This window comes from Belonocnema kinseyi, chromosome 7, assembly GCF_010883055.1.
Source record: "Belonocnema kinseyi isolate 2016_QV_RU_SX_M_011 chromosome 7, B_treatae_v1, whole genome shotgun sequence".
NCBI classification, from domain to species: domain Eukaryota; kingdom Metazoa; phylum Arthropoda; class Insecta; order Hymenoptera; family Cynipidae; genus Belonocnema; species Belonocnema kinseyi.
This window is the reverse complement of record NC_046663.1, coordinates 48128650-48150944: the sequence shown is the minus strand read 5'-3', so window position 1 is coordinate 48150944 and position 22295 is coordinate 48128650. Positions and strand designations below refer to the sequence as shown.

Sequence of the window (22295 nt, the reverse complement as noted above, 5' to 3'; positions counted from 1 at the left end):
GTCTTTTTTAGGAAATAATAATTTTTTTTGACATACATAAAAATTCGTATTAAAATTCATTTTTGTTCGTTAAATCTAACTGTTTTTTATTTGTACTTGAACTATTTTTTGTGTAAATATCAACTATTACATTTTTCTTTAAAAATTAATTGTTGGAAATTTCACTCCTTGGTTAAAGGTTGAACAAATTCCTTAAAAGTTTATTTTTTGGTTGAAGATTTATAAATTTAGTTAAAAATACCGTTTTTTTATTAAGAAGTAATTTTTTTACTCAAAATTTAACTATTTTGTTGTATAAAAGTCAACTATTCGGTCCTAAAATTAAACAGTTTTGTAGAAAATTCATTTTTTTATTAAAAATTAATCCTCCTCAATTAAAATTGATCTGCTTCTTTTGTGACCACAATTTTTTAAAAGTATTATAGTTAAAATTTGGTATAATTTGTTAAAAATTGGTCTATTTTGGTAACAAATTAATCTTCTTGGTGGAAAATTCAACTATTTGTTTAAAAATGTATGTATTTTGTTAAAATCTTTGTCTTTTTAGGAGAAAATCCAGTATCATGTTAAAAATTCGTTTTAAAAACTTAACGATTTTGTTGAAAATTCAAGTCATTGGTTGTAAATTAACATTTTTGTTGAAAATTCATATTTTCCGATGAATATTTAACTGTTTTCTAGAAAATGTGTCTTTCTGACTTGAAAATTTATTAATTTGGTAAAAAATCCAACTATTAATACAAACTAATACTTTTTTTGTAGAAAATTAACTTTTTTATTGAAAATTTATTTTCTAGAATGAAAATTTATCTACTCCATTTTTTGCTAAAAAAAATATATTTTCTGGTTTAAAAAATCAACTCTTAATTTTCAAAAATTACAAACGAAAATAATATAAACTAAAAATTAATCAAATAAAATTTGGACTGACACCACATCTATCGTTTAAATTGCTTAATTAAAAATTCATATATTTGTTAGAAATTCGTATTTTTGGTAGAAATTCGTCTTTTTGGTAGAAAATTTATCTTCTGGGTTTTAAATTCAACTATTTGGTTCAAAATCGATGTATTTTATTAAGATTTAATTTTTTTAATAGAAAATTAATTGCTTTGGTTAAAAATTTATATTTTTGGTGGAGTTTTTTTCTGTCTTGACTGAAAAATATTTTTTAGTTCAAAAATTCGTCTTGTTGATTTTAAAATAATGTCTTAAGTGACATTTTTATCAAATTCTATAAAAATAGAGTCATTGCCTAAAAAAGTGTAGCGTGGTGAGTCCGAGGCCCGAGATACAATACCGTCGGAGATTGTCGATACGGCTCGCGCGAGCACTATTAAAAATCAGTGCTGACTTTGAAACGTGATTACTCGTTCGAAAAAGGGGCAAGAGTTTTTTTTTCAAATTGGTTGAAAACTTAATGAAATTCCGCTTCGAATGACCCCTAATAAATATATTTATGACCTTTCAAAGAGAATATACACATGAGATTTTTTTTCTTAATGCAAGAATTTCTCGATTTCAGTACCACGACTTTAAACTTATGGTATGGTCCAAAAAAATGGCAGCAAAAATTTGAAATGTATGCCACACATTCTTTAAAGGCTTGTATTAAATTGAAGCCGATTAAACTTAAAAAATCTTTAAGGGTTTCCGAAATGTGACTAAAAATGTCCAAACATGTCAGCGTCGGGCTTCTGTCGGCGATCACTGCTGTCGACCGGGCTGGTTACGTCGACTGCAGCCCGAGGCGAACCCCCTTCGACATTTTTATTCATATTATGGGAACCCATGAAGATTTTAAAAATTTGATTGGATTTAATGAAAGATAAGACATAAAGGATTGTATGATATACATTTAAATTTTTTTCTACAACTTTCCTTGGTCATGCCAGAAGTTGAAGTCAAGATAAAAAAATCGAGAAATCTTTTCATTTTTTTAAACTTCAATTTTCAAGTCGATATTATTGAATAAAATCCTCGAAATGTTTCTGTATGAAACATTTTGGCCTCATTATATATCACAGTTTTCTTATTTTATTTTGGGCAATCCAAGCTCGTGCGTATTCTGTCTCCGCGACGGAACGATAAAAAAATTTTGGAAGTCATCTGATGCATTATTTCAGAACTTAGGCGCCGACCAGGAAAAAACTCTGCTGAGGAAGAGAATTAATTGACGCATACAAAAAATGTAAATTTAAATTTAACAGACTTTTATTTCAGAAAAAAAGGATATTTACGAAAATCAGTTTCTGTAACGTTTTCATTACATGTTTGCCCGTCAAATAAAATAATAATGTGGATCTTACGCACATAAAAAAATTGATTTAAAAATTATATAAGTACATGCGAACTCGAAGCAAGGCAATATAATACCCATTGATTTTTTCCATCAAGTGTAAGGTTAAACCTCTATAAATTGACCTTGTTCATTATTTCATTCATTTCAACCATGCAGATAAACTATATATACCAATCTTCAAAATTCCTTGACTTTTTCATTACCAATTATTGATTTTTCCTTAGCGTTAGAAATTTGTTGCTAGAAAAAGAAAAACTTACGTCTAACAGAAGAATAATGTGAATACAAAATAAACTTTTGTTTCTAAATGTGTATTTTTAAAATTTTAGTGGCAAGTCATACAGAATTTTGAATCAAAAATAAAAGAATTACATTTTCAGCTAAAAAAATTAATTTTCAACCAAAGTGATAAATTTTCAATTAAAAAAATGAATTTTCAACAAAAAGTTTAATAGTTGATATTTCCACAAAAAAATATTTTTATTTTCAATCAAAAACCGTTAAATTCAACCCACAAATATGAATTTTCAATAAATTAGTTAAATCCTCAACCTGAATACAAAAAGATAAATTTCCTGTAAAACAGTTGAGTTTCCAATCAAAAAAATAATATTTTTTAACCAGAAAGTTGAACTTTCAGCCAAAAAATATAAATTACCAGTTCACAAACACGAGTTTTCAACGAAATAAATGGATTTTTAAGTAAAAAAGATAAATTTTTAAGCCAGAATAGAATAGTTACATTTTCAGTTAAAATAATTCATTTTTCACAAAAAATACGAGTTTTTAACAAAATAGTTGAATTTTCAAACCAAAAGATGAATTTTCTACATAATTTCTACATACAGAATACATGAGTTTTCAACAAAATAGTTCAATCTCAACCCAAGAGTTTTAACTGAAAAAGTGAAATTTCTAACAGACAAATTTTCAACAATGTACATAAATTTTCTACAGATTTTTACAGAATATATGTGATTTTAACCAAATAGATAAATTTTTAACCAAAGATATAGAATATTTAAAAGACAAGAGAATATATGAATACTCAGTAAAAAATTAATTCTCATCCAAATAAAATTAATTTTCAGCAAAATACTTTCAAATGTTAAAGAAGTTAATTTACAACCAAAGATATGAATCTTCAACCAAAAACATCGATTTTCAACAAAATAGTTGAATTTTCGCATAAGACAAATACATTTGCAATAAAAAATTAATTGTAAACCAATTATAATACATTTTTAACGAAATAGGTAAATTTGCAACGAAACAGATAAACTTCCAACAAAATAGTTAAATTTTCGTCTATAACAGATAAGTTTTTAACATAAAATAAAATTGTTAAATTTTCAGAAAAAAATTATTTTTAACGAAATATTAACATTTTCAACCACACTGGTGAATTTTTAACCAAGAAGATCAAATTTCTATCAAAAAGGTACATTCTCGACTAAAAATGAAAGAGTTTAATTTTCAGCTGAAAAAAATCTGCCAAAAAAGATTAAATAAAAAAAATACATTATTTTTCAAACATATATTTGCTTTTTAAAGGAATTTTCAACCTAATAGTACATTTTAAAAAATAAATAAATTTTCAACTAAAGAACTAATTTTTTAACCAAAATTATTAACTATAGTTACCATGACGAGTAATATTCTACCACAAAAGACGAATTTTCAACAAAATTCAGGAACTTTTAAAACAAATAGTACTTGAATATTCAACTATAGAAGAGAAAATTTCAACCTAATATGGAACAGATAAATTTTCACTAAGAAAAATTAAATTAAAAAAAAATTCCAATAAAATGGTTAAATTTTGAAAAAAAAGATTCTCAACTAAAATAATGAATAATAAAAAAATGAATATTTAATAAAGTAGTTCCATGTTTAACTAAGTAGTTGAAACCTCAATCAAAACATATTATTTTTTAACTGAAGGGTTGTGATTTGTAACAAACGAAGATGTTATTTCTATTAAAACAGGTAAATTTTTAACGAAAACGAAAAACATTTAAACGAAATTCGCTGACATTCGCTGTCCTGTATCAACCTTGATATTTCCATTCATTGAATAACTTCGCTCTGAGTAATAAATAATATAACCCTATTTTTAATATTAAAAATGAATTTAAAAAATATTGTTTTCTGGTTCCTCTGACATATGGCCCTGCAATAAAGGAAAATTTGAAGAAAAACTATGTCGCAAAGGAGCCATTCCTGAAATCATTAAAAAGTTATTACATATGAAGACGCAGTTCCACTCGTTGCGAAATTTTCAGAGGCCGCGACCTCTCCTCGTCTATCGGGTTCATTCGTTCCTCATCCACAAGATAATGCAGAAAAGTGACGTCTCCAATATAAGCGTGTGTCATAAATAAACATTTCTCGCTGCAAATACCCTTTTTATTTTGTTTTTTGTTTTAAAGAACCCAATAATCAAATTTTTAAAAAGTGCATGGTTTACAAGAAATATAAGGTTAACTATATACTATGTTAAATAATCATAAATCAATGAAACTTAGGTCTCCAGAAATTTGAAATAAAAAAAAAATTGAGCTAAAGAATTTTTGGGGCTAAAGAGATTTTTTTCTACTATTTCAATTGAAAAATCTCGAAATATGACAAGATAACCGATAAGATGAATTTTCAACTAAATTTGCAATTTAAAAAATTCATTGAAATTATTAATTTTTTAAAAATTAGTTAGATTTTTAACCAAAGAGATGAACTTTTAACAAAGGAGTTTTACTTTCAACCAAGCAGTTTTATTTCAAATCAAAAAGAACAATTTTCAACTAAAATGATAAATCTTCTATTGGAATAGTTAAATTAAAAAAATATGATTTCTTAAATACAATTATGAATATTTAACTGGAATAGTCGAATTTTCAAACAAAGGGTGAAAAATGTTTAACAACCAAAATTTCAACAAAATAGTTCAAGTTTTAAATGGATTAGTAAAATTTTCATTAAAAAAGTTAATTTTCAGCCATGGAAAAAACGAATTTTTAAGCAAATATCTCATTTTACGAATAATTAAATCTTCAATCCAAAAAACATAAATTCTGTACGAAAAATGTTGTATTTTCTATTTCAACCACAAAATATTTTAATTTTTACTGAAAGACAGTTAAATTCAACAATAGATTTTAACTTTCAAGCAAGTAATTGAATTTTTAAACAAAAGTATGAATTTTTAACTGCTAATCAATCTTTAACTAGAATAAGTTGTTAACCAAAAAGATGAAGTTTTAGATAAGATACATTTCTACCAAAAAATTCCATTTTTCAAAAAATCATTAATTTTCAATCAGAGATCAGCAACCTGGGTCGGAGCAGTGTTGCGGAACGAACGTGTTATTTACATAAATAAAACGAGAATTCTGGATTAATCTGAAAATTCTCTATCCCTTCCACACACTACTCCTTTCCCCCACTGAGTGAGTCACGCCTACCCCGAAAGGGAAATAGCATAATGGTGTAACTAGTTCAATTTTCAACTAAGAAAATCAATTTTTAACCAAATAGTTAAACTTTAAACAAAAAAGTATTCATTTTAAACTGCAGTACAGTGAAACTCTTTAATAGCCCTCCCTTCAATAGCCCTTCCGAGAATTGACGCCGCGCCGCATGTAGGTGTAACAGGTGCTGTGCGGGGTGCGCGGGATCTGCGGCTGCCACTCAGGCGAGCAGTCAGGCATGAATAAACAAAAGCGGAGCGGGCTATAATGAGTTAGTTCCCACCCACCGTCAGCCCCGAAATCGGCGCTATAGAAGAGTTTCACTGTAGTTGAATTTTCAACCAAAACGATGAATTCTGAGCCAAGCAGAATAATTTTTAACAAAAAAGACGATTTTTCAACAAAATACATGAATTATCAACTAAAAAAGATCAAGTATCAACCAATAATTGTACAGTTCAATTTTCAGTGACAAAAATGAATGTTTAACCAAAGAGATAAATGTTCAGCCAATGAGATGAATTCTCAATTAAAATGATGGAATATTCAACTGGCATAGTTAAATATTCTATTAAAAAAAATTAATTTCCAACATAAAAATTGAATTAATGTCTCAACAGGATAAGTTAAATGTTTAGTTAAAAAAATGTACTTTTAACCAAACACACACAAAATATCAAGAATATATTTAATTAAATAGTTGAATTTTCATCCAACAAAGATGAGTCTTTACGTAAAAATATATTAGTTGATCCTTTAACTAAAAAGGATTTTAATTTTAATGTAGTCGAATTTTCCACTAAAAAATATTTTTTCAAAAGAGAGAAAATAAATTTCAGTTAAACTGTTGAATTTTAAACAAAGAAGATGAATTTTCTATCAAGAAGATTATTTTTCTACCATAAAGAACAAATTTTAAAAGAAAAATATAATAGTTGAGTGTTCAGTACAAAAAAAATTAATTTTCAGAAAGAAGAAAAAGCAATTTGTAACAAAATAGTTCAATTTAGTAATGTAAAGTTACTGTTTCAAATAAAAAAGCTTACTTTTTTAAATTTGTTGTCCTTCTCTTTTGCTTCCTCATAGAGGGATGCTTTTGAATGTCGTACAAATTTTGAAACATTTTAAGTTTGTTTAATTGAAAGTTGCTCAATTAAAAAATTTCGGATAAAATGTTCTAAACAATCGTCCGCATTTCTAAAGATATTTATTTTTTTTTAACACGTAATAATATTTAAAAATGAGGGCTTTATCGTTAAACTTCTTTTTTAAATAAAATTAAAATGTGATTTAAAATTTAATCTTTTTCATAACATCGAATTTTTTTATAAACTGAAAAAACCTTCTTGGTTGTAAATTAATTTTTTTCATTTGAAAATAGTTTTTTCAGTGTCAATTTTTCAAAATACAGTCAAGTCTCGCTTTTTCTCAGGGCCAGTCGATAACTTTGAGGCTGGAGGTTCCCCCACCTCAACCGCGACTTTCAGGTAATTTTGTTCCAGCGTCGCTCATTGGCTGCCTCGGCCTTGTATCAATGTGCGTGCTGTAAGCAGATTTTACAATTGCGCATGTGCTGATAAGCGCGGGTCGAATTGAAATCAATAAATACCGTCAATTGGTTGAATTCCTTTCAGTTTCATAAAATACAATCAACTGTCCGAAATTTGATATTAGAGTACCCGACCTGATACACAAAGGTTGAATTTTTTATATTTAATTTTATTTCGTCACTGAAAGACCTTCGATCGACAAAAGAATGGAACATGACTCAGAAAATATATTATAAGCCTGACAAATATTACTATTCGTATATTTATGACTTACTTCTACATTTAGAATACTTTCTCGAAAAATTGGTATGAATTCCCATGATGCGATGCTTATGTGCTCAATTTAAACCAACAAGGGCTTCCCGCTCTTCGGGCCCCTTTTTAATTAGTCAGCCAATGATGCCGTGGAGAGCGTACAGGGATCGCGGTGAGAGGTTTCGGAACTGCGCAATTTAAAATAACCGCGTATGGGGAACTTAAAACAAGATATACTTCCCTGTAGTAGAAAAATAGTGTTATCGCTTTTAAAAAGTGTCAAATGGTGTAAATAGTGTGGTGAGCTCGAGGGCGGCTGATTCCATAGTGAATAAAATTAATAAAAATATATAAACTTTTTTGACTTACCCCAGGTACTGCAATTATATGGGAAACCATCTTGCTTCGGTCAGCTATAGTCGAGTAATTCATAAAGAGGCTTGCAGCAGCATTTACTCGACGCTGCTCCTCCTCCCAATAAGCTGTCAGGCCCTCCACATTTATGGATTTGGATCCAATTTTTAAATTAACTCCAACAACACTTGGGAACTTTATAAATGAAGAAAGCTAATCCAATTTCGAAGACACTTACACAAGCCACGTCTAATTTTTTCAGACACTAACTTTTTTTTAAACTCTACATGACGTTCATTCCGAATGTCAAATATTCTTTATCCAGCTAATATACTTTTTAATATTTAAGTTTTTATATTATAATATCACTAAAACTTTAGTTGAGTTCAAAATATCCCGACAACTATTATTTAATACTTTGTATCACATTTATCTTCACTAGCGATGCACACAAATTGTCACACTCGAAATCCTCTTTCAATAGGTGCCAGTTCTGCAACAACAACAACATTTTTGTAAGAATCAAGAATTTCTAATTTTGAAATACACCAAATTCTCGCTTTCATTGCGACAGTCAACTTGAAAGGGCCGCAGTGCGCGAGTACTGAGTCAAGTATATTGTGCAATAGCATGCAATGCAATTGAAAACGGTTCAGGCAGCCCTGACTGTTTACGTTTTTATGCCCTCAAATTCAGTCCAAGGTTACTTGAAGGCAACCCTCGACCTGAAAGCGAGAGTTTCGTATACAGTGAACTCTTACTTATTCCAAGGGCGATACACGTAGGCGTTCGAATATTCCAAGTCTGCAGGGGGCCCCACCTCTACCACGAGCCGCGGGGTTATTTTTGTTCAAGTGATTTTGTACTTCCCGTTTTTCGAGCCTCTTTTTAATTGGTCAGCCACTGGCGCAAGCAAGACCATACAGGGACAACGGTGGGAGGTAAAGGAGATTCGCCGGTTGGAATATCCGAAAGTAAGAGCCTTGCAATAGGGGAACCTTGGAATAAGCAAAAGTTCAGATTTAAAATGTGCTTTATTGAAATTTTGATATTGGAAAATTTTTTAGACCGTGTTCCGAAAATGTTCTTTAAAACTTTTTTAAGGTTGAGTTTTCAACCCAAAGTATGAATTTTTGAACAAAAGTTGAGTTTTCAACTAAAAAAAAAAAACAAGTTTTCAACAAAATAAATAAATTATTAATTAAAAATGGAATGGTTACATTTTTAGTTATAAACATTAATTTTGAAATAAAAGAAACAGAATTTTCAATGAGAAAAAGAATATTTAACAAAAAAGTTACATTTTTAACTAAAATAATGAATCTGAAATAAATTGTTAACCAAATAGTTGAGTTTTCAACCCAAAAGAATAATTATTCACCAAAAAAGACCAATAATATTCATACAAGAAACAAATGTATTCTTGCAGACCCAAATGAATTTTTTACCAGAAACAGAAGAATTAATTTTTCCTGAAAAAGTTGATTTTTAACCTATAAACAGAAGCATTCAATTTTCCTTAAAAATTAATTTTTAACTAAATAAAACTAATTTTCAAGGGAATACTTTCATTTTTAACGAAAATAATCAATTCCCATGAAAAAGATAAATTTTTAACAAAAAATAGAATAGTTACATTTTCAGTTAAATAAGTGAATTTTCAACTAAAATGATGAATCTTCAACTAAATAATGATATGTTCAATCAAATTGTTGACTTTCAACGCAAAAAGACGAGCTTTCAACAAAAAATATCCTAATTTTCAGGTAACAATGTTAAATTCAATTAAAAAGAGAATAGTTATATTTGAGTTACAAAAATACATTTTTAACGAAATAGTTCAATTTTTAACCCAGAAGAATGTCCAACCAATAAGATTAAATTTCTATCAAAGAAGATAAATTTCCCATAAAAATATAATATTTAAATTTTCCGTTAAAGAAGAGTTAAGGAAGTGAAGGTTTTAACTTAAATGATGAATCTTCAATTGAAACAATTAATTTTCCACTGAATAGTTTAAATTTTTTACTCAAATGATTCATTTGCTACAAAAAAAGACAAATTTTTCACATAATACATGCATTTTTAACAAAAAACAAAATATTAATTTTCAACCAAAAAGAGAACACTTACACTCTTACTTCGAAGAATAAATTTAAAAAAATGAATTTTCAATAAAATAGTTCGATTTTCAACCAAAGAAATTAATTTTTGACCAAACAGATAATGTTTAAACTGATTAGATTACTTTTTTCACTAAAAAAGACGAATTCTTGCCACAAAAAGAAAGTAGTTGTCTGTAAGAATCAATATTCACAATTTTAAAATATTAAAAATGTGCTTTATTCAAATTGAACCTTTAGTTGTTCAAATACACGGAATATATTATAAATTTTCTTCTAATTATCACGAAAGTATGAAATTTGACATCAAGGTGCCAAAAATTTTGTTTAACATTCTTGTTCGAAATAATAATAAATAAAATGGTAATAAAAAAAAATAATAATAAACATAAAATCCGTGGGAAAATTGAAAAAGTGTCCACAGAAATTGCCGGATCGTTTGCAGGATGGCAAAAAGGAATTTTACTCCCTTGGAATGAACCCTGCATTTTTTTGGAATTTATCATAAATTCTTTTGAATTTTTTGGTATTCTTTTGCATTCTTTAGAATTCAATTAGATTGAGGATCAAATATGCCGGAAGAGAAAATTGAAATGCGGTAAAATAATATATACCGGAAGAGAAAATTACAGTGCGAAATATTTTACCGGAAGGCAATACTCGGGCATTTTTTTATTGAATTCTTCTTACATTGAGCAATTGAAAAATGAAGAAAAATAAAACGCTTGAAAATGAAACATTCAGGCCTGGTGCTCGTTTGGGATATTCAAAATAGTGTCAATTTTGAGCAAAATAATTAAATTGTTAGTTAAAAACAAATGGTTAATGTGCACAGAAACATTTAATTTTCAATAAAAAAATAGAAGTTAAATTTTCAACTTAAAACATTAATTTTTGACAAAACAAAACAAAGAATTTTGGGCTCAAAGGATTAATATTGAACTGGAATAGTTTAATCTTTAATAAAAAAACACGAATTTTCAAACAAATAGTTTAAGTATAAAAAAAAATTAACGGGAAGTTAAAATTTTATTTAATAAAATTGATTTTCAATCAAAGAAATGAATTTTTAGCTAAAAAGATGAATCTGGAACACGAATAGTGAAATTTCAAACAAAAAATGTACATTTTCAACCAATCAGAATAAATTTCTTTAGAAAAAATACGAATTTTTAACAGAATACACGAATTCCAACTAAAAAATGATCAAATATTAAACTGAATTGGTTCAATTTTCATTTGAAAAAATAGAATTTTAACCGAAAAAATTAACTTTCTACATAAAAAATTAATTTTCAACTAAAAAAAAACGATTTTTCAACAAAATAAATCAACTTTCAACAAAGCAGATTAATTTTCCTCACTAAGTAATAAGTGGATACAAAGATAAAAATTTCAGAAGAACCGCAACTATCTAGCATTAATGCAGAAGCTAGTTATAAACAATTATAATTTATTCAAACAATTATGCTTACTAAATTGCATTAATTATTACCTCACTCTGACTGAAAAAAGGAAAAAAAATAAAAATTTCTGAAAAAGCGCAACTATCTAGCATAACTATTGAAGAAGATGGTTACAACAAATATTAATTTTTGGAAACAATTAGGTTTTTTAAATTGCAGCAATTATTACCTCGCTTTGAGTAAAAAGTGGACAAAAGGTTGAATATAATATATCAAAAAAAACACCGCAACTTTCTAGCATTATTCAAAAAGAATATTATTAAAAAGAATAGTATATTTTTTGAACAATTATGTTTGTTAACTTGAACCAATTATTACCCAACTCTAATAAAAAATGAGAATAAGTTTAAAAATTCGGAAAAAGCCTTGAATTTCTAAATTTATTAAAAGAGAGAATAGCTAAAACAATAATAAATTGTTTAAACAATGTATGTAAACATCCAATTATCAGTTTAAAGTAGTATTTTATGTATTAGAAATACTTTGCATAAAAAAACCCCGTAATATAAGCATAATTAGGGCCAAAATACTAATGGGTTTTTTTGGGGGGTCCTATCAAAGAGACTTAAGGGGGTCATATTTAAAAAGTAATCTTTCATTCGTACACTATAGCTAATTGAGAAGAGAAATGCTGAGTCTTTTTTTCTTATGGGAAATACGTGTCAAACTTCATGGGGCTTGGGCCACCTCCACATATCAGTTTTTCAAATAAAAAAAATGAATTTATTTTTGTGTAAATTCGAACAACTTTCCGGACAATATCCTAAATAGAATTAGAGAATACTGAAATGTCGGACAATTGTTGCGCCCTAGACTCTAGAGCATGGAAAAATAAAGATGCGCGAGAAGCGGGATGTTGGGAAATGTCAAACATTGAAGTGTAACTTTGATTTATGTGAAATGACAGTAACATATTCCAGTTTAGAAATCGATGGTATATTCAGAATGAAGCTGAAAGGGAGAAAGAGAGAAAGTGATATTTCCATTCGGAAGAGATAGGAACACGACTATATCCCAAAATGCCAACTGCAACACTCGGTTGACAAGTCTCGAACAGCTGAGCACTTAGCACTCTTCGCAAGCCCATGCTGCCTCCTTGGACACGATACCAATGATTTTAGAGAAAGAGGAACTGTCTCAAGGGACTCCTCGAAGAACTTCCGCCGCCGGCATTTAGTACAAAGTAAAAATTTCGACACATTGGAATCATCACGGCGCCGATCATAAATTCTCTCTCTCTCTCTCTCTCTCTCTCGTATCTCATTTTATAAAGAGGCATCATCGCAAAAAATTAAAAGCTTCTAAGGGATGATCCATAATAGTGCAAGTTCATCCGGCTAAAAAGTCGAAAGAGGAAGTAAGAGCGGGAAATAAGTCTGGAAAATGCGGTCCAGCGGAGGAGGATTACTGCGAATTAAAGCGGATTATCCTGAATTACCTCTATTTACAGAATTACTCTGGATTACCTAGAATCACCCTGGATTGCTTTTTAACAAAATTTGGTAGATTTTCAAGAAAGTTGATGAAGTTTTAATCAAATAGTTTCATTTTCATTCAAGAAGATTAATTGAAAAATTAATTTTCAACCAAAAAAGTAAACGAATTTTCAACAAAAGAGATGAATTTTTAACTAAAATGATTAATCTTCAACTGAAATAGTGAAACTTTTGGTTAAAAATACAGTTTTAAGCAAAAAGATTTTCAACTAAAATGAAGAATCTTAGACCAAAAAAATGACTTTTAAAAAAAATTGTTTAATTTTCTACAAAGTACATTAATTTTTAACCAAAAGAGGTGAATTCCTGACGAAAAATGTAATCCCAAGCGAAAACGTTGAAAACGACTATGATATTTGCTCATTTGTCTGTTTAACAAAAATTAAGAATATCAGTGTTTTTGTCCATTATATAAACTATATATAACTTTTTTTACCTGGAATAGTTGATATTTCAATTAAAACAGATAATAATTTTAAATCTAAAGTAGTTCAAGTCAACGAAAAAGACAAATTTCAAAAAAAAGTTCATTTTTCAATGAAAAAGGTTAATTTAAACAAAAATCATTAATTAAAAAAATTGTTTAATTTTGAACAAATTACATTAATTTTTAACCAAATAGTTCAATTCTCAACAAAAACTATGAATTTTTAAGCAAGAAAATTAATTTTCTACAAAAAAAGTAAAACTTTTAACAAAGCACATGAATTTTGAACCAATTAGTTGTAATTTTGACTAAAAAAGATAAATTTTTAAACATAAAACGAATTTTTTAGCCAAAAAAATGTCATCAAAATACTTAACCCTTCGTCGGCATGGTGGGTCACAGACACAGAAGAATTACTGTGAATTTTGCCAGATTTTAATAACATAAACAACATTGAAAAAAATCTCATAGGCATGAAAGACCCACCATGCCGACTGCATGTGTAAAATTAACCATGCCCACGAAGCGTTAACTTTTCAATCAAAGATATTAATTTTCGACTAAAATGATTCATCTCTAACCAAACAAATAAACTTCTATTACTGTAATTCAATTTACAATAAAAAATTTAATATTTAAATTTTCAGTACAAAAAATTAATTTTTAACCTAAAAAAAAACGAATTTTAAACAAAATAGTCCAATACGCAATAATATTAATTAAAGCACATAAATTTTCAACTTATTAAGAGAAATTTTCAGTCAAAAAATTAATATTTAACAAACAAACAAAAAAACAAATTTTCAACCAAACAATTTTCAACTGAAATAAAAAATATACAGTACAACTTTTAATCAATCAATTTAATTTTCAACCAAAGAGGTTAATTTTCTACCAAAATAGTGGAATTTTAAACCAAAAAAGACGAATTTTCTAGAAAGACGTAGCATTTTTAACAAAGAAATATTTTGTTAACAGAATGGTTGAATTTCCTATCAAGTAGATTACTCTTTGATCAAACAGTTGCATTTTCAATCAACATTATGCATTTTTATCGAAAGGCATTGATTTTCCACCGAAAAAATCTAATTTAAAAAAAAAACATAAATTATGAATTAAAAAAGATAGGCTTTGAACTAAAATTGGAATAGTTAAATTTGCAGTTAAGAAGATTAATTTTTAACCTAAAAAAATGTCAACCGGGGCGAAATTATGAAAAATATTTAACAACGTTAATTTCCGTAAAAGTAAGAAATGGTCGTACCAGACGCTGAAGGAAAAAATTTACCCAATAAGACAAAAAATACCTAATAATTAAAAATTACCCTTGCTAGGGGTTAAATTTTCAAATATATTTTCCAATTTCATGTTTCGTACTGAGGCATTTAGGTACGAAAATATAGAAAGAATTGCGCGCCAAATTTTTTAAATACACAATTTGATATTTGAACCCCTATAAAGGGTAGAATTTCACTATTAGGGGTAGTATTTTTACACTAATTGGGTCAAGTTTTTTTGTATTTTATTTCAAATAATCTAATTCATTCTTTCTTATTCAAATATTTTAATTTGGTTTGCTTAGACACTCCGATCAATGAAAACATTGATTGATGATTAGGTCCGACAAAAAAGGCGTTTATCACTTTGTTTGGAAAACCGCGCGTAAAGTTGACATAAAGAAAATGTAGCGGAACGGAGTTTACAAACTTCACGAAATTTACTAGCATGTTGTGAACCTTGGCCTATAAAAGATATGCGCAGAACAAAAAATATACAAACAATAGCTCTAAGTTAATTCAGAGTATAATAGGTCAGTGTTTAAGATTAATCATTATCAAATTTCTCAGTTGTATTTTTTTCATTCTCCTATAGAATTCTCTAATTTTGATAAAGCTATCAGGGAACATCCATTAATTACGTAAAAATTATTTTTGAAATTTGAGAATCCCTCCTGCCATATTCTAATGATTCCTAAAAATTATCTGACTGATTTTAAAAGGATTTTAAGAGACACCGAGGGAATTCAACGGAATTTTAGAGCTTTTAAAAGGTTTTGCAGGAATCTCAAGTTATTTTAAGAGGGAAAGGATTTTAAAATATTTCAAAAGAAGTTACAGGATTTTAAAGGATTTAAAAATGATTTCAAGAGATACCGAAGTATTTAATCGAATTCTCAAGTATTTCAGGGGATTTTAAAGGGATTTAAAATATTTTAAGCAATTTCATAAGATTTCAAAACATTTGCTAAGATTTTATGGAATTTTAATGGCTTTTGACAGATTTTAAGGGATTTCAAGAGATGTAGAAATGTTTCCTCCAGATTTTAAAGATTTCCATAATTAAAGGGACCTCGTAAATATGTCACGAAATTTCAAAGCTTTTAACTCTTTTTATAGATTTTAGGGGATTTCCACGGATTTAAAAGGATCAAGCGGGATTTTATGGGATTTGAAAGGATTTCAAGAGAATTTAAAGGATTTTAAGAGTTTCAGGAAATTACCGAAGAATTTCAAAGGAATTTTAGTGATTTGGAGAGGTTTTAAGGAATTTTGAACAATTTCCGTGGATTTGAAAGAACTGTTAACGATTTCAAGTTATTTTAAGAAATTTTAATGGAATTTTAAGGGATTTAAACCAAAATTAAAGGTATTTCAAAAGATTTCCAAAATTAAAGAGATTTCGTAAATATATTACACGAAATTTCAAGAATTTTAAACGTTTCTTTAGAGATTTTAAGCAATTTTTACGGATTTAAAAATATTATAAGGAATTTTTTATGGTACTTGGAAGATTTTATGTGATTTCAATTATCTAAAAAATTTTCACACAATCACCAGATCCTGTGTAATATTCATGGAACTCAGAGGATTTCAAGATTTTCCAAATTATTTAAAAAATGTCAAGAAGTTTTGCAAATTATTAAAAAATTTTAAAGGAAATTACAAAATTTTCAAAAGAATTCATTAAAAAAAACTCAAATTTTTGACTTGAAAATTTTTACTAAATCAAATCACTTCACTTTCTACTGATTGTTCGTTAAATTTCATCAATCATTATGCGACTTCACAGGTAAATGAGTGAAATCCTTTTTTAAACAACTACAGTTTGCTCTCACCACAATGTAGCATACATCTCTTGTAAATTAACCATTTCTTATTATGAATTAAGTATAAATTATTACACAAAAGGTAACAACAAGAGTGTAGGTAAACAAAATAAAAAAATGTCTTTGATCCTGCAGTAGGAAAAATATTAAAATTTCTGCATAAGCAAAAGAAAAAAAATTTAGTTTAATTTATAAACACTAACAGTGTCTTAATTTTTACTTAAATTAATTATTTTACATATATTAGTATTTTTAATTAATGATTATCCACTGTGTGGTAGTTATAACAAAAATCAGATCTCTGACAAAACTTTTTTTATAAATTTAAGAATTAAAACAATATTATAGATGATCTCATTTTAAAAGAAAAGCATTATTTTTAATTAACAAATTCTTCAACTTACAAAGAAATTTATTTTTAAAATTACTTTTGTAAATCATGTTTTCTTACTATAGTTGCTTACGGGTTTTCGAAAAACAATCGAATTTTCTTTTAATTTTCCAAGACTCGAATTTTCAAGGTAAATATTTGATTGGCTGAAATCGTTCAAACAATTTTTGACCAAGAACACTTTTTTAAATAAATAACTATATTGTAAGATTATTTTGTTATTTTTTTAATTCAACAGTGTCGTAAAAAATAATGTTTCTTCTTTCATAAGAAATTATTGATATTTCAATTACTAAAAATATAGAAATATTTTTTTTATCAGAGACCTAGTGTTTGGCACTACACTACAACGTCACAGCAATAAGAAATAAACGTGCTGAAATATCTCCAGATTCGTACTGCGTATTAAGAAAAGTTACAAGAATAAAATTTTTTTACGCCTTCACTTATAACAAAAACCTCACTAATGCACTTAAAATTGGAATCTCCCTTTCGCACTTAACAAAACTTGAACTTAAATAATCCTTGGATGTGATTACCTTAGAAATGTTCAGTTGGACTTTAAATGTAAAGTTGGTGAAATTTTTTTAACTGGTAGCACACGCGACACGACTGATGCAGATAATCGCGACTCGTGAGTCGGCGTTTTTCGCGAAAACGCGACTTCGCATTGATGAAAACACAAAATTGTGGGAACAGTGGAAAAAGTGTGAAACAAACTGGAAGGAAAGAAGAGTATCGAACTGCCAAGAACAAGAGGCAAGCTGAACTGAATCAAGATTGGGACCGACTCTTGACGTCCGCTTCTTCGTTAAAAGCGCACAGTAGTGGAGGAACTAGAGGCGGAGTTATATTTCACTCATAAACGAACGCCCTCCCCTTCTTAATGCGTCCAAACAATATGAGTGAGCAGTTGACGAATTATGAATCACAGGGATTACAGCGTAAAAAGAGCTAAAGAAAAAAGGGAAATAGGGTATTTTTTCACGAAAAAGGGGAAACATAAAAAAATTTGTTTTTGCATTTAGAAAACAAGAAATAAAATTTTATTATAAAAATTGTAGCGTTTTTAAATTCTGTTAAATAATCGGAACAATTATTGGCCAACCCTTCAACGATTGACTATCCCCAAATGATTGACTAACCTAATAATCGGACACCCTCAATTATTGGCCAACCCTAATGATTAGCTAACCCCAATGATTGGTTACCTCAAATAATTGACCTCCCTTCAATGATTGACCTTCCTCCCATGATTGAACACCATCCAATTATTAACCACTTCCCAATGATTGCCCCCCCCCCCAATGATTGACTTGTCCCAATTATTGGTCGACCCCAATGATTGGCTACCCCTTTCCCCCATTTATTGGCCACCCTACAATCATTGGTCACCTTCCAATAATTGCCCCCACCCTCTCCAATCACTGAATTAACGCAGTGATTCGCCAACCCCACTGATTGGGCACCCCCAATGATTGGCTACCTCCCAATGATTGGCCACTCTCCAATGGTTGGTCACCTCATTTAAATATTTTTATATAAAAGAACACTAAAGAATAAAACTATTAACAAATATTGCAGAATGGAGCGCAAACAATTCCGCAGCGTATTTGACTACAATTTAGTCCATTTTTTTCTATATTCAAATTTTTTTCTTCATTCAATTTTTTTTTAATCCCTTCAAAATGGCTTTCTATATCGTTTGAAAATAGGAGTAAAGAATTATATAGACACCAGGGTGGTCCAAATTTTTTCTCGAAATTCATGGATTTCACCCCTAAGTTTGCTTAATTTATTAAAAAAATAATTACGTTATTTTTTGTTTGAAAAAAATTATATTTAGTAGTTCCGCAAATTGAGTTGAAATTTTACATTTATCTTCAAAATTAGCCATAGAATGCAAATAAAAAAATATTTTTAATTATTTTTTAATATCACCCTATAGTTCCCTTTTACAGGGTCCCGAAAAAAAACCCCTTATAATTTAAAATTGGTTTTTTTTTGCGAGTTTTTCGCGTTAGTTATAATTTGTATGCGTTTTTATAAATAAAACTTGATTGTAAGACAAAGAGTATTACTTTCTGCTGATAATTAGATGTGTAAATAAATTGCTTAAAAAACTTATAATTGCTCATAGGAATTTTCTTTTAGAATAAAATGTTTCGACTTGCTTTTAATTTTTCAGTCAGAGTGAGATAGTAAAACATTTAATTTAATGAACATGATTTATTAAACAATTTCATATCATTTATAACAAAACTCCCTCAGAATAATGCTATAGAACATTATTTTTTCGTACCTTTTTCACTTAGTGAAATGATGATTAATTCAATTTAACAAACGTAATTGCTTAGACAATGTATTATTGTTTATAACTATATCCCCTTAGGGTAATGCTATAAAGTAGGGAGTTTTTATAAAATACAGTGAAACTCTTCAATAGCCCTCCCTTCTATAGCCCTTCCGATAATTGAGGTTGCGCCACATGTGGGTGTCACAGGAGCTGCGCGGGGTGCGCGGAATATGCGTCTGTCACTCAGGCGAGCAGTCAAGCATGAACAAACAAAAGCGGAGCGGGCTATAATGAGTTAGTTCCCACCCACTGTCAGCCCAAAAATTGGCGCTATAGAAGAGTTTCACTGTAGTAAACTTTTCTTTGCCCTTTTAGATAGGAAAAAATACTGAATATAAATATAAAAATTATTTAAAGAAATAGGCTCTCAGTAAGTAATTTAAGGAAAACTTACATTTAATATCTTCTACATAGAAAATTTGAAGAATAATTCAAAGATTTGTTTTATTTCAGAAAAATGTAATTAAAAATGAATTTTCTACCAAATATTTGAACTTTCAAATTATAAAGAATAAATTTCCAACCAAAAATGGAAAAATTAAGGTTTCAGATGCAAAATTTGAGTTATGTTATATATTATAGTTCAGATTGAAAAGTTGTACTTATCATTAAAAAGCTTACAACTGCATGCACGTTTTTATGCAGCTAAAAAATAGTCAAACTAAATTTGTTTATTAAAATTCTTTAAATAATTAGTAGTTATTGTAAATTTGCAAAATATCAGAGGAAATAGTTATTGGAAATATATTCTTTTTTGATTTCAAAAATAAAATAAAGCTATTTGTTGACAAATATCCAAACTCTTGATTTGTTTATGAAAATTGTTTAAAAAAGTAATAAATCTTGAAAATTTGTAAAGCATCATAGAAAAAAGTTATTGGAAAGATTTTCTTCAATAATTATGTGAAAAATTGAGCCTATTCGTTGGAAAATGGTCAAACTCTTAGTTTTTTTATAAAAATTGTTTAAATAATTAATAGTTCTCTTAAATTTATAAAGCCACATAAAAAACGGTAATCGGAAAGACATTCTTAGTGGACTCCGTACAAAAAACTGTGCCTGTTCCATGAAAAATAGCCAAATTTCTTGATTTTTTAAATGAAAATTGTTTAAATAATTAATAATTATTGTAAATTTGCCAAGTATCATGGGAAACAGTTATTGGAAATACATATTTTTTGTTGATTCTATAAACAAATCAAGCCTATTAATTAAAAATGGCCAAGCTCAGAATTCGTTTATGAAAATTGTTTAAATAATTAATAATTCTTGGAAATTGGCAAACCATCTTAGAAAAAAAATGTAAATGAAAGGAAAATTGAATATATTTCGTAATATTTATAATTTTATAGCATTGATTATTAAAATAAAAATGACAATAAAAAAACAGCTTGTATTGAAATTGTGAACTTTTTATTGATTTGCTTGAAACTTTATCTAAAGTTTTGTTTAATTAAAAAAAGGGTACAGGATGAATACATCAAAATTTTTTTAGGATTAACAAATCTTTCGAAGAACAAAAATGAGCCCCAGAAGAATTTTGTACGATTGAAGTAACTTATCAGTGTAACTCAATGATCGATAATTTAAACAAATGTGATGATCGTCACGAGTCGAAGGCAATCGGATCTACGAGTCGGACGTGCTCATCAACTTCTACCAAGCTACTTTTTAATTTAGGATAATTGACTTTTATATCGAAAAAAATTTTATTCAATATAATAAAAAAAATGTCAACCATACAAGTTATTTTTTAAAAACCAAAAAATGAATTTTCTGCAAAACAGTTCAATTTTCCACCAAGAATATAAATTTTTAAACCAAAATGTTAATTTTTAAACAAAAAAAGGTGAATTCTCGACGAAAAATGTATAAGTTGAAATTCAAACAGTTTAATTTTCAAACCGGAAAGACAAAATTTCAACAAAATAGTTAAACCTTCAACTAAAATAGTTTGAGTTTGAACAGGATAGTTAAATTTTTAACTAAAATTACAAATCTTCAACCCCACCAAAAAACAACAAATTTTCACCAAAGTAGTTACATTTTGAAACAAAGAAATAAATTTTTAACTCAAATGATTAATCTTTAACAGGAATATTGAAACTTTCAGTAAAAACAGTTAGTTTACAAGAATAAAAAATAATTTTAAATTCAATTTTTAACCAAGGGATGAATTTTCAATTAAACTGATGAATTAAAAAGAAAATGGTGAATTCTCAACCAAAAAAATATAATAGTAGAGATTTCAATAAAAAATAATTGACTATCAACCATAAAGAAATAAATATTAATTTTAAAAAATGACTTTTCTACCAAAAGCTGAATATTTCTAATCCAAAAGGACGGATTTTCTATCCATAAAGGCAAATGTTTAACAAAACCGTTGATAATTTTCTACCAAAAAGGATGATTTTTTCACAAAATAGTGGATTTCTCGACAAAATAATTACTTTTCACTAAATTATGTTTATACGAAAGAATATTCAGAAATAAAACTACTAATATTCTAATCTTAAAATAATATCTGCATATTGATAAATTGGTGGCCAATCATTAATTTTCTTCGTGAATAAAACGCAAACATAATGATTGGCCACAATATCTAAAAAGCAAATAACTTATATCTTTGCAAAAATTCGTTCTAAATTGTGTAAACTCTTTATAAACTATTTATATGATATTGTTCTTTATTTTGTCTTAAAAATGGTGAGTGGAAATCATGTCAAGAACAGTTTTTGGTTCCGGCCAATCATTATCGAATTTAGTAGCTAATCACTGTGCTTTATACAATCATTGTCCTATGCCAACCACTACGTCGTTATGGCCAATCATTGTGTGTTTTAACATTTGTTTTTTTTGAGCCTCTGGAAAAGGGATCCGAAAATAGCAGCTAGGATTTCCTTAAGGATTGTTTCCAATAGTTCAATTTTGCTTTCCTTTCGTATATGCACATTATTTTAGTCCAATTTCATTATTCTCCGTCATGAGGGGGGGGGGGG

The 22295-nt window shown here is 28.1% G+C and overlaps 1 protein-coding gene across 1 annotated transcript in view; it reads right to left on the bottom strand.

Moving 5' to 3' along the window:
* LOC117177305 (forkhead box protein E1-like) overlaps positions 1-17675 on the bottom strand; it is a 59516-nt gene extending 41841 nt beyond the window's left edge. Inside the window, exons 1-2 of the mRNA XM_033367908.1 lie at positions 17477-17675; positions 7944-8421 (exon numbers count right to left, since the gene is read on the bottom strand). Coding sequence (XP_033223799.1) covers positions 7944-8006 — 63 coding nt within the window. The 5' untranslated portion in view covers positions 8007-8421; positions 17477-17675. The remainder of the gene's footprint in view (positions 1-7943; positions 8422-17476) is intronic.
* Positions 17676-22295: the final 4620 nt, after the last annotated feature.